The 13,688-nt window shown below is 38.3% G+C and overlaps 1 protein-coding gene across 1 annotated transcript; it reads left to right on the top strand.

Annotated features, from left to right (window-relative positions):
* Nucleotides 1–11,749: 11,749 nt before the first annotated feature.
* On the top strand, nucleotides 11,750–13,549 carry LOC131218062 (uncharacterized). The gene is made up of 5 exons (XM_058212746.1): nucleotides 11,750–12,550; nucleotides 12,654–12,898; nucleotides 12,987–13,190; nucleotides 13,291–13,383; nucleotides 13,523–13,549. Exons 1-5 carry the CDS (start codon nucleotides 12,247–12,249, stop codon nucleotides 13,547–13,549), a joined length of 873 nt encoding a protein of 290 aa, XP_058068729.1. The 5' UTR covers nucleotides 11,750–12,246.
* The last annotated feature ends 139 nt before the right edge of the window (nucleotides 13,550–13,688 follow it).

Genomic DNA, 13,688 nt, shown 5'->3' with positions numbered 1-13,688 from the left:
GTAACCATTTTTTCCCTTTCTTTGCCTCCAAATCCTTCCCATGTTCTTGCTTTCTCTTGTTTGTTAATATCTATCAGCACTCATGCCAACTTAACCATTGACTAATAGTTTGCTTAGCTATTTGAGCTCGGTCGCACCATTGCCTATTACTTCCAGTGCGCTCTACGTCTCATGACCTTTTCTAGAAATACAGTTGTACATATCTACAATAATCTCACGGTAGTAAAATACTCACACGTGTGGTTTCACACGTATCGAATCTTAAAAGACCGAAAATAAGGTCCGGCCAAATAGGGTATAGACACTAATCATACATGGACGGTACCCATGACAAACATAAAAGCCTATTGAAGGCTGAACGATCTCATGCCCTTCGCAACTTCTCAGCACTCTATTTCTCTGATTGATATTTATTTGGAGTGGTTGATGAAAATGAGTTACATTTTGGAGCGTTTATAGTACAAAGTCTACCAAGCTGTCATATGCAACCAAACCATGCCAAGCTTATCATACCATATTGCCAACCAAGCTGTCATATGCAACCAAACCATGCCAAGCTTATCATACTATATTGCCATATCATACAACGTATCACATGTATAGAAAGTCTGAACCATGAAAATGGTGGGCCTGGTTACGAAGAGCAAATCTGAGGTGAAAAATCAGAAAGATGCGATTATTGAATGAGCTACGCCTGCAAACTGTTTCGAAGCGTTGGATGCAAATGATACTGACAGTATGGCCCAACAAAGCGTGGATCAGCCTGATTTTCAATCTAGGTGATATTAATGAGTGGGCCCGCCTTATTTATGGCTAAGATGTTCTACAGACCGGACATGACTGATGCAAACAAAAAGGTGTCGCGTGGGACGTGCCGCATGCAATGGTTGTACGTTTGATTATTCCTTATTTAGAGGTAGGCAATGACAGTAGCAAGTGTCCATTTTATATGACAAGGAACCTTTTGATACTCTATGGGACACGTGGCATGCATATAATACAGATATCCAAAAGGGAGCAGATTAGGTGTTACCCGGGTAACACGTTAGTGGATGTTTCCCTGATTATGGGGCCCACCCTGATGTAAGTGTTGTATATCCACTCCGTCCATCAGTTTTTCTAGCTCATTTTATGGCATGGTCCCAAACATAATAGAAGATAAAAATCTAAAGTGGACCACGCAGTAGGGATTCAATGGCCACCATTAAAAACTTCTCGCGGTCACTAAAACTTTCGATTAAGCTGATAGTTGTTTTTGCCACCTCATCCACAGTTTGGATAGAAAATACATGGGCACTAGGAAGTTTTTAATAGTAGGTGTTTAATGACCTTTGTTTCCTGGTGCGGTCCACTTGAGTTTGGATCTGCTTCAATGTTTGGGACCATGCCCCAAAAGTAACTGGAAAACTGATGGACGGCGTGGATATACGATACATACATCAAAGTTGGCCCCACGGTCAGGGCAACACCCACTGATCCAAAGCGTCCAAAAACATGGGACCCACTAACCTTTCTGACAAGGACAATGGAGTTCATGCATTAAGAAGAGGTATGATCAATAGTCTGTACATTCCTCTGATCTTATCTCCTTTCTTGCTTTCGGTCTTCTTTCTCTCTCTCTTCCTTGTCTCTTTCTCACACGTAGCCCACTTTACATGCACATTTCTTTTCTATCTCAAGCGCATGCTACGTTCGTAGACGTGCCTACTTTCGGAATTTCTCTAACTCATGGTGCATACCGTGGCCCACTTCAAATTTCTTATAACTCATCATGTACTCTCTCTCCAAATCTCCTCTTTCTCGTGAACTTTATAAACTATTCAAGGAGTGGTGATTGAAACAGTTGTTGGAAACCTTGAAAGTGCGCTCGTCCCGCACGTGGATACGAGGAACACATGTTAGACATCGGAGCCGCTCGCATGCTTGGTAGAAGCCGTACAAAATATGGCCGATCCGATGATCAAATTGGCCACTTGTGTAAATACAAATTGGATTTGTCATAAACGTGGACACTTGTGGCCCGCCCAATGATCATGTCAGCCTGAATTTTGAGAAATAGCATACGCCAATGGCCTGATACCCGTTTCCTCGGACGTTTCGAACTGAGAGTGTTGGATCTATTTGGTGGGCCTACAAAGATTAAGAAGGTGGATTGGATCTATTATCTTCTGGTCGTTGGATTTTGGATGTGGCATGCTTATATATGGACCAGCTGCATGGATTATGCTTACATCAGGACTAATGCGGTAAAAACCAATGAATGAGATGCTGCCATGTATCACGCTTGTAAGAAACGACCATAAAAATTGCAGACGCGTGTATATGGAGGAAACATGTGTCTTATTAAAAAGGCAGGACGCCGGAAAACGTACGCAACCAAAATCCTAAAGATGTAATGTACGCGAGTTAAAGATGTAATGTATGCTCAACTCGCGACGAGTAAAGGAAACTCTGCTAAACTATTGTCATTGTTGGACTCTTGCTTAGCTAGAAGCTGCAAGTTAAGGCTTGCTTTGAAAGAGCGTGTTGGGGACGCAACATGCCATAACACGATTTGTTTGGCGTGCAAGCGACCTCAGACGGAATCACATAACATAATAAGGAAGGGAAAATTCAAATAACCATGAGAACACAAGAATTTTACGTGGAAAAATCTTTCTAGGAAAAAACCATAAAACTAAATTGTTCGTTGTTATTTATACACCAGGTGCGGGAGCATGCCAGAATTAGAATTGCGACTCCAATTCGAACCAAACAACAATGACCCCAAGCGCCAAGATAAGTAGACACATAGTGTATGACCGAGATCTAAAGAGATTGGTCACCTATTTATCCACTCGCTCAATGTATAAATTGGATCAAACGATAATCAAATGGTGGGGTTCGTCCTTTAACGATGGTTTACACATTTACCTTCCGTATGAAAAGACTTTTCAATACAGATGAAACATGTAAGTACTTATATATTTAGCACACATAAGGTTGTCAAATTTCGTAAGACAAAGATATACAGTGATATCGGTCAGATCGCAAGTATGGTCAGATCGCAAGTACACTTCATCTCATAAACATAAGCTCAAGATCGGCTTATCATTTCAAGACGTTGCTCGATTACAAAATTATCAATATTAGAATATCTCTATATTTGCAAACCAATAGGTGATATAGCCTTAGAAAAACCTTAAGTTGGGTAGTTTAAAAAATTGTATACTTTGGGCTATCTACAGGGTAATTGTTCTGAAGTTTGGCCAGCTTAACTTCAGGTTCAGCCAGCCTAACTTCATCAACTAACCTAACTTCAGGTTAGAGCTAAATTTCATATTTGAATATTTGAAATATTTGTTACAAATTCAATTAGCTTAACTTTAAGTTCTGCTAGCCTAACTTGAAGTTCGGCCAGCCAAAATGAAGTTCGGGTCAAAATTTAGTAATGAATTCTCAAATTTTCGACTAGTCGAATTGAACATTCGGCCAGCCAAATTTCGCCTTGGGCTAACCAAATTTTGGATAAATCTTATCCTGCACCATCTGACATCGTTAGAACGGATTCGATGGAATCCGACCAGCTGAATCTATTCTTCGGCTAGCTGTTGACAACCCCAGGTGCAGGGTTGTGCTATAGTAATAAGTCAGTGAGACCGAGATCAAATCCACATAGACTTAACTTGTACGTATTCTGAAAATAATTAAAACGATAACTAGAATAAGATCTAAACTGGAATCAGGAATAAGAGAGAGTAATTATGAAAAGATTATTAATAATAAAAAGGGAAATTAAAGAACTAAGGATCCACTTGTAGCTATTAAGATGGTACGTTACTTGATCTAACAAACACAATTGGAATCGAAGTCCTATCCTATCCAATTAGATGATAGAGCAGTTAAACCAAATCTGAATTTTTCATTGAATTAGTTCCCACATGAAGCACCATTATAATGATCATAGGGAATTAAACCATCCACCATGCCCAGGAGAGAATGGTGGATCACGAATTTTACAGATCTCACAATTACAAAATAAGATAAGAACATATCCAAAGCTTTCTAAGCATCTACTGTAATTAAAGTCACAATAAACCACAGAAAACTGAAAATATTCATTCATTCAAATTATAAATCAATAAAAGTTCAATATAAACGTGAATTAAAGTAAGATAATCATCTAAACAAACTACAAGCTTCACCTCTTAGTTCTAGCTAAGAGATTAACCAACCAAAGACATAATTGAAACTAAAACTCTTAAAGAAAACATAAAAACTAACTAGAAGAAGAAGTTTGGGGAAGAAGGAAAGACTCCTTGAAGTTCTCCAATACCTTGCTCCACTCTTCCAACCCTAATTCGTACTTAGAAACTCCTCGAAAAACCATATTTATAATATTTGCTTGGATCGACTTTGAAATTGCCTCAAACTTATGTAAAAAGTTACGCTTCAGTCCCACCAAAGTTGGGTTCGGTTGGACTAAATTAAAGATGAAAATCTCACTTTCTCGCTGAGCAATTCTGTGTGATTTCAGTCCTACTGAAATTGAACTTTGGTGGGACCAAAAGTCTATTTCAGGAGTTTTCTGTTTTAGACTCGAAATTCTAGAATATATTTTTTCTAGCCAATTTTCATGATTCTTTTTCTTCACTTCAAATCTTCGATTCTCTTCATTCCTTAGTTGGTTTCCTTGGATCTTTAGCTTGTGAATTCTTCATTAATGACTTCCAAATCTCCAAATCTCCATTTAGTAATCTTTTGAGCATAAATCTTACTTTTAACATTAATTTTACCTTAAGCTCTCGAAATCACCTCACACATGAAAACATGCATAATTAGACCAATTAAGAACTATCATGTTTATAAAACTAAGGCATAAATATGGGAAAATATGCAATATTTCACACTTAACACTAGCCAAATTTCTATATTCTTTGGCTATAAATAGGGACATTCTCTCATTATAAATTACAACGAAAAATCACTCTAAACCTTCTGCAAGTGAGAGAGAAGCCCAAGTCCTCATCAAGCTAATTGTGTGGTATATATAAATTTATTTCAAGCTTATCTAATTCCATTTCTCAAGCTAATCTCAATTATATTCTAGAGAGTATTCTATACTCCACTTGAGAATTAAGAGAATTGAATACATAGGATTAGGGTTTTCATTTTCTGAAATACTTTAGAACCCTATACTCACTACAAGAAATATCATGATCTGCGGCGGATTCTTACTGGCAGCCCCCACGAAACGCCCGTGTAGATACGAAATGTGTGGCGTTTTTACGTGGCCGCCCGTGTACGGATAAGCCACCGCCGCTGGAATTAAAACAAAAAAAAGAGGGTCTTTTGCCTCCCGAATTTCATCCCCAAATCGCGCCCGCCTTCTTCTTCCAAAATCCTTTTTTCCCTCCTCTCCCAAATCGCCGCATCTCCAAATCGCGCACGCCAATGTCTCTCTCCCAAAAACCCTTCTTCCCTCTTCTCTCCCAAAAACCCTTCTTCCCTCTTCTCTCCCAAATCGCCCCATCCCTAAATCCCGAAAGTCTCTCTCTCTCCAACGTCCCTCCACTCCGGCCTCTCTTGAAAGAAGAGAAAATTGAAGGTACTCTCTCTCGATCTCTCTCCCTTCATCTCTCTCTCTCTCTCTCTCTCTCTCTCTCTCTCTCTCTCTCTCACTTCCCCTTTCGATTATCAAGCAGCGGCAACCATATCCGTGGTTGTCCATGGCCGCTGACATCTGCTGGTTAGTTGTTTGAAGAAATGCTTCAACCAATAACGTGTATCACTGTTGTACATTTAATCTCTCTGTTTCTTTCATACTTTTTTGGCCCATCCATGAGTGGACTAACCTGATATATGGGAGGGGAATAACCAACATAGATCCACCTCATTAGGAAGGGCTTTTGCAAACTCATCATCTCTTTCCTTGAGGTGGGAATTGAGTGGTTGTGAGAAGCTGGCATATTGGAAAGAGAGTGACAGTTCGGAAAGGTCTGAGTCCTCTTGGGAGTGGTTTTTGGTTTTGCAAAATGCAACAGGACTGGTAACAACAAATTAATCCTTTTGATGTCCATCTTTAATCATTTAATTTTTAATATGATTTTTCTTTGTTTTAATGAATGCAGTAGTTGGCTTCATTTGTAGTATCATTACAAAGGTTTAGCCTCACGAGGATATTTACTGTGTTTAGGAACCTATAATGATGTTGTTGCCCTGTTCTCAAATTGTTTCACCTGGACCTGTGTAAAGCATTTCTCTAACCTGTAGTGAAAAACACCTGCTATTTCTCAACTACTGTTTGAAACTGATTTTTGGTGTAGCTGATTGGAAATTCAAAAGATTTTATTTTTGGAATTTTTTTTTTTTTAATTTTAAAGTTTGAGTACTGTTTCTGTGATGGGTTTGGCTGAATTCGTATGTTGTTGGATTTTTAGTAACAAAGTCTGATTTTTATTTTTTTTATTTTTAAATTTTCCTGCATCATTTGATTTCCAACCTCCCCAGGGAGTAGATTGATCAGATTGAATGGGCTGCTTCTTTTGCACTTCCGTTCTATTCCAAGAATTAAATCCAGGACACTCCTCTGTTGTTGGTCTTTTAGATTCACTTGCCTATGTTTCCTTTTTATTACTATTCCAGGATATGCTCCAAACCGCACATCCAGTAAATACCATGTAATATCCATTGATGAACGCTATTTTCTTTACATGCGCACATCATGCATCCATGTATCTCTCTCTTTCTCTCTCTTTCTCTCTCATAACATAACATAACATGCATGTACAACTAGACAATATTCTATACTTTATATTAATTTGGTAATAGTGCCCATTAATATTTATGCACATGCGTACTTAGTATGTATATATTTTATATATGGAAATTGGAAGTTGGAAGTTTCTATGGGCCAAATGAAACTGGGGTATGTTGAAGTGGACATAAGAAAACCAGCAGCAACCAATACCACCAATCTAACCAATTATTACATGCTTATGCTTGTGTCACTGTCCTCACCTTCTTAGCTGAATATGGTCCCTCCCACTTTTTATTTGGTTTCTTTTGCATTTCACATTGAGTACTTATTTATAAATATCACATGTATCATCACCAAAATAACAAAACGACACTTCCCCACATATCCATATTTTTATGAAGTAGCGGTGGTGGATGCCACTCTCAACAACCGCGTGACGATGCTCCCACATTATTATTATTATTATTATTTAAAAGTTTTTTTTTAAATGCATAAATACTTGACCTATCCCCTGTTATGACTCCTCTCACTTCAGTTAAGGAGGTGCTTGTGATTGCCCTCGAGCATGGTATTTCCATATGGCCCATCTTCAAGAACTAACTGTATATGCAACCCACGTGCCAATGTAGCATCTGTGTATCATCCATCATGCATGTTCTAGATGACCCTTATAGTGAACTATCCTCAACTTAAATTTTTTATTTTTTATTTTTAATGGATGATTCAATTTTTGGGTGGGATACGTGCGTACCTAGATATGGACAGCTAGAAAGTTATATCCAATGGTTGATATTAAATATGCATTTGTTGCTCAGCTGATGAGTGGACTGGTCTGATTTTCATGATAGAAAGATATGCATTGAGAGGAAACCACCCTATGAATGTCTGGATCTTAAGCATTTTCAACCTTAGCACGTGTGTTGCATTCTTATTTGGTGATTGAAGAAGACATGGTATGTGTAACGAGCACTCCCCACTATCTAATATATGCATGTAGGTATCATTTTTTATCGAAGAAGACATGGTGTGTGTAAGTAGCACTCTCCACTATCTAATATATGCATGTGTGTATCATTTTTAAAGATGCAGACGAGTTTCTTTAAGGAGGGAAGCAATTTAGCTATATAACATTGATTTCTTTGTGACGTTCATGAGGAAGTAGGACTTATTTACATGAACAGATCAACTGAGTTGTTGAATATCTAATTATAATTTATAGTTGTTAATTGATCTTGCTTAATAATATTTTTATTGCTTTATTTATAGTTGGTTGGATGATGAATATACTTGCGATTGAGAATAGAAATAAACAACTTATAACATATATATATATATATATATATATATATATATATATATATATATATATATATATATATATACCCTGGAGGATTTATTTTTTAGGGGGACATGTTATTATTGTAACTTGGCTTCCTTTGGTAAATGAACGGATGATAATGGGGCTTGTTTAAATTATATTAGGAAGCTTTGTCAGGGCCAGAGTGTATTTTCACTACCCCGTCTGAGTGGCTAAGGAAGATACTTATGGATAAGATTTGGATTCATTTGCCAAGGTATCTATTTAGAAACTTCTCATTTTAGTTGTTGTGGCTTAGTGCTCAAGATGCGTTCTTTTGACATATCCTCTAATTTCATTGTTTGATTTAGGGTCAGCAACGCATACTTAAATGGAGCTGCGAAATTTATAGATTTTGCATTTGCAAATGCAAGTAATAGAGAGAGGATCCGATGTCCATGTAAGAATTGTAACAATAACTTCTGGGTGTCTCGAGAAGTAGTATATGATCATATCGTGTGTGACGGATTTAATACAAGTTACACCTACTGGCGTTTCCATGGGGAGGTTACGTCTTCTTCCATGCCTACTACCACAAATGTCATAAGCGATAATCCAGATCCACATGATGATATGCATGGATTGTTACATGATGTGTTTGGTATTGGTGAAGAGAGTGATGCGGGCCACACGTCATACGGACCTACATAGGGGCAGAATACTGAAGCACAACAATTTTTCAAATTGGTAGAAGATGCTGATCAGGAATTGTACCCAGGTTGTAAGAAATTCACTAAGCTTTCTTTCGTTGTGAAACTATATCACATAAAGTGCCTTGGTGGATGGAGTGATAAATCATTCACCATGTTACTTGAATTGTTCAAGGAGGCTTTTCCCGAGGGTGAAATGTTGCCAAAGTCTTTCTATGAAACCAAGAAGATTATTGGGGAGTTAGGCCTCAAATATAACAAAATTAATGCATGTCCCAATGACTGTATGTTGTACTGGAAGGAGGCCATCAATGAGCAATCATGTGCTATATGTGGTACTTCTAGATGGAAAATGGCTGAACATCAGTCAGATGATGAGGGATCTTCTTCATCTGCAAAGGATCGAAAAATTCCAGCTAAGATATTGTGTCATTTTCCCTTGAAACCAAGGCTTCAACGGTTGTTTATGTCATCAAAAACAGCTTCCTCTATGAAATAGCATGAAGTAGGACGCACCGACAATGGAATATTAAGGCATCCTGCTGATTCCCCAGCGTGGAAAACTTTTGACCACAACCACCCAAGCTTTTCTTCAGATGGTCGTAATGTTAGACTTGGGTTAGCAACTGACGGTTTCAATCCATTCAGGACAATGAGTATTGCTCACAGCACATGGCCTGTTATTCTGATACCATATAACTTACCACCATGGATGTGTATGAAGCAACCTAATCTCATGTTGTCCTTACTTATTCCTGGCCCTTATGGACCTGGTAATGACATTGATGTGTATATGCAACTTTTGATAGATGAGTTAAAGGAATTGTGGGAGGTTGGCGCAAACACTTATGATGCCTCAAGCAATGAGACTTTTCGATTATGTGCGGCATTGTTGTGGACTATCAATGACTTCCCTGCATATGCAAACTTGTCTGGATGGAGCACTAAAGGACGTCTCGCTTGTCCTTGTTGTAATAAGGACACTTCGTCTAAATGGTTAAAACATGGTCGAAAGTTTTGTTATATGGGTCATCGTCGATTTTTAGAACATGATCATAAGTTTAGAACCGATAGCAGATCCTTTGATGGCACGGAAGAATTTGGCGAGGCGCCAACTCCACTATTTAGTTCTGATGTGTTGGCCCAGTTGTAGGGAATTAATGTCACCTTTGGGAAGACTGTAGGCAGTCATGGGCATAAGAGAAGACGAGAAGACAATGAGGAAGAAAGATATAACTGGAAAAAGAAGAGCATTTTCTTTGATTTGCCGTATTGGGAGCATAATCTATTGCGTCATAATTTGGACGTGATGCATATTGAAAAGAACGTATGTGACAATGTGCTTGCGATGCTGTTGAATATTGCAGGGAAAACAAAGGATAGTGTAAAGGCACGTCTTGACCTACAAGATATGGGTATAAGACAAACATTACACCCAAAACAACTTTCATTTAACAAGACATATTTGCCACCCGCATGCTTTACTATGTCACCAAGTGAGAAGGATGATTTTTGCAAAATCTTAAAGCGGGTGAAAGTTCCAGATGGTTATGCAGCCAATATTTCACGTTGCGTGCATCTCAAAGAGCGCAAAATTTTAGGATTCAAGAGCCACGACTGTGATATTATGATGCAGCAACTACTTCCAATTGCGATACGAACAACATTACCTAAGAACGTAACCTCAGTCTTACTTGAATTGAGCGGATTTTTTAGAGAATTATGTTCCAAGGTTGGTCGAGTAAGAGAGTTTGACCGATTGGAATCTCGAATTGTGTTAACACTTTGCCATTTAGAAAAGATCTTTCCACCAGCTTTTTTTGATATTATGGTGCATTTGACCATTCATTTAGCGGGTGAGGCAAAAATAGCTGGACCGGTACAATATCGATGGATGTACCCCATTGAAAGGTGCGTGTTAATGTTTAGAAATTAAAATTATTTGTCATGCTATGCTAGTCATGCTAATTGACCATATATTTTTAAACTTTTTATTATTGGTGATTAAAGATATCTACTCACATTAAAGTCATATGTGCGTAATAGAAGTCGGCCCGAGGGATCAATTGCGGAAGGGTACTTGGCAGAAGAATGCTTAACATTCTGCTCGAGGTACCTGCATGGTACAGAGACAAGCTTTAATCGGCCAATACGGAATGATGACTATGGTAACACTGTTATAGAAGAACAATCCTCTATTTTCCCACTAGTAGGTCGTGCATTAGGGAAGTCTGAGGATTGTGTACTGGATAACGTTACATCTGCACAGGTACATTCATATGTCCTGTTTAACTGCCATGAACTCAGCCCATTTCTTGAGTAAGCCAACTATAGGACTTAATTTATACATAGATAAATTTACTCTTTTTTTTTGGCTAAAACTAATGACTTTTACAGAGAACATATGAATGTTGTTAAGCGGATGAATCGTCGCACACGGCCAAGGGACATCGAACGCATTCATAATGATACATTTTATAAATGGTTTAGTGATCGTGTAAGTAGTCGATTTGATAAGTTTAAGGACATGTGCATGTTTTTTTTTTAATTTTTTATTATTCAAACATGTACTTTTGAATGAATATTTTTGGTATCTGAATAGGTTGAACAGTTGCGCCATGAAAGGAATGAGCAGGTTTCAGAAGACCTTAGATGGCTAGCTCGGGGTCCTAGTATGGCAAGAAGATATAAAGGTTTTATTGTAAACGGCTTCAGATTTCACACCAAAGATCGTGAGAAAAAAAGAAAAACTCAACATAGTGGAGTTGTTGTGACTGCAAAGACATCAAGCTTTGCAAGTGCCAATGACAAAAATCCCATTGCAGGAGATGTAACATACTATGGTGTATTGACGGACATCATAGAACTGGAATATTGTGGTACTCAGAAGGTTGTATTATTTAGGTGTGATTGGGTTGATGTTCGATCTCAAGGCAGGGGTGTTAAGAAGGATGGGTTGGGGTTCACGCTTGTGAATTTGAAACGATTATGCTATACAGGTCAACATTTGTCTGATGAACCATTTGTGTTTGCATATCAAGCTGAGCAGGTGTTTTACGTACAAGACCTCATCGAGAAGGATTGGCATGTTGTAGTGAGGACGAAACCTAGAGACTTATTTGAGATGCATGGGCAAGAGTCTGCAGATGATGTTGATACATTCTTAAGCATGTCGCCCTACGATGATCAATGTTTGGAGGACCCGAGTGATGACACTGTTAGCTGGGAAAGGACAGATGTTGATGGTACAACAGTTGTCACATATTTACCACCCACCCAGCCGATGGTAGAAGAACAAATAGATGATACTGAGTTATCTGATCCCATTGGAGATGACATTTTGTACAATAATTGATTTCTTAAGTACCATATTTTCCTAATGTATGAAATAGAAATTAAAATGTCTTTTTTCATATGGTTCTGTTATTTATTTATTCAAAATTGAATCGTCTTATCAACATGCATCTGTTCACTAATGTGACTCAGGTTCTTCTTAAGACATGAAACGTGCTCGTTCTAAACGCATGACTAGGCTACCGATAAGCCTTATGATTGGTGGCATCAATCAGCCTCAGCTACCTGAGACTAATGTGGGTCCCTCTCAGCCTCAGTTGCCCCAGCCTATAGCGGGTCCCTCCCAGCATCAGCCTTCCCCAGCTACATCGGGTCCAGTCCAGCCTTTGTTGCCCGAGTCTACAGCGGGTCCTTCTCATCCCCAGCTTCCCCTGCCTACGGCGGGTCTCTCCCAGAGTTTGCCTCAGGATCCACACCAGACAATTGATTCATTAGAGGATACTTCTAGTGGTATGTTATGCATTGGTTCTAATATCCTTAAAAATTTAATGTATTTTTTGCTAATGAACTATACAAGTCTGCATATTATTTATGTGCATTTTTTTTTCAACAGATTTGTTGTTCACGAAGAGAAGGAGTCGAGGCCCCACACGATGCCATCAAGTTTGGAACATGCGTGAAGGGCAACACATTTTTATTACCACCAACAATCTAGGGCAGCCCGTTAATGAAAATGTTAGCAAGCTGACAAACTTTTTGGGGACAATAGCACGTAATGGGGATTACGCACCCCTTACATATTCTAATTGGAGGGTAGTACCAAACGAAAAGAAGGATGATATGTACGAACTTGTCATGGTAATGGTGATTTGTTTTATATATTTTATTATTTTATTATTTATTCTTTGTTCAATATGTGATTGTCTACTTTGTTCATGTGATGCAGTCCAAGTTTCAGTTTGACAAAGAGATTAAATCTTGGGTGTTGATGTCGATTGGAAAAAAATGGAGGGACTGGAAGTGCGAACTGAAGAAATTCCACTACTCGCCTCATGATAATGATGAGGCATGGCTAGCAGACCTCAATGAGCGTGTCCATATAGATCAGTGGAAGGCCCTTATTGAGTTTTGGAACTCTGAAGAGGGAAAGGTATGTGATGAGTAGCTACTAAAACCTTCACGTTATGAAATTACACAACTGTCTTAAGCTGAAATTTTATAAATTACTCTGTTGATGTGTCACATTTTAGGCCCGTTATAAGATAAATATGGAAAATCAGAGAAAACAACGCATTGGCCACGTTGCAGGCACAAAGAGCTTTGCGCGAATACGTGAAGAAGAGGTAATTTTTTTTTATTAATCACCTAATAATTTGATGTCAATCTATTTCTCATATATAACTTATTTAAATAATGATAGAGAAACAAGAGGGCCAATGGGGAGGATTTGACCCTAGTAGATATGTTCTTATTGACACATAGACACAAGAATGGGATGCCTGTGGATGAGGACTCAACAAGAGCAATTGTATGTATATGTATCTTCTTATTTTGTTTAATCTTTTAGCAATATCAAATCTAAATTGGTGATTTTTAATTGTAGGAACAATTAAATGAACGAACTTCGCAGCAGCCAGAAGCTTCACAT

The sequence above is a fragment of the Magnolia sinica genome, chromosome 11 (assembly GCF_029962835.1).
Source record: "Magnolia sinica isolate HGM2019 chromosome 11, MsV1, whole genome shotgun sequence".
NCBI lineage: Eukaryota > Viridiplantae > Streptophyta > Magnoliopsida > Magnoliales > Magnoliaceae > Magnolia > Magnolia sinica.
Note: the sequence above shows the minus strand (reverse complement) of the source record. Positions and strands in the feature narration are given on the sequence as shown.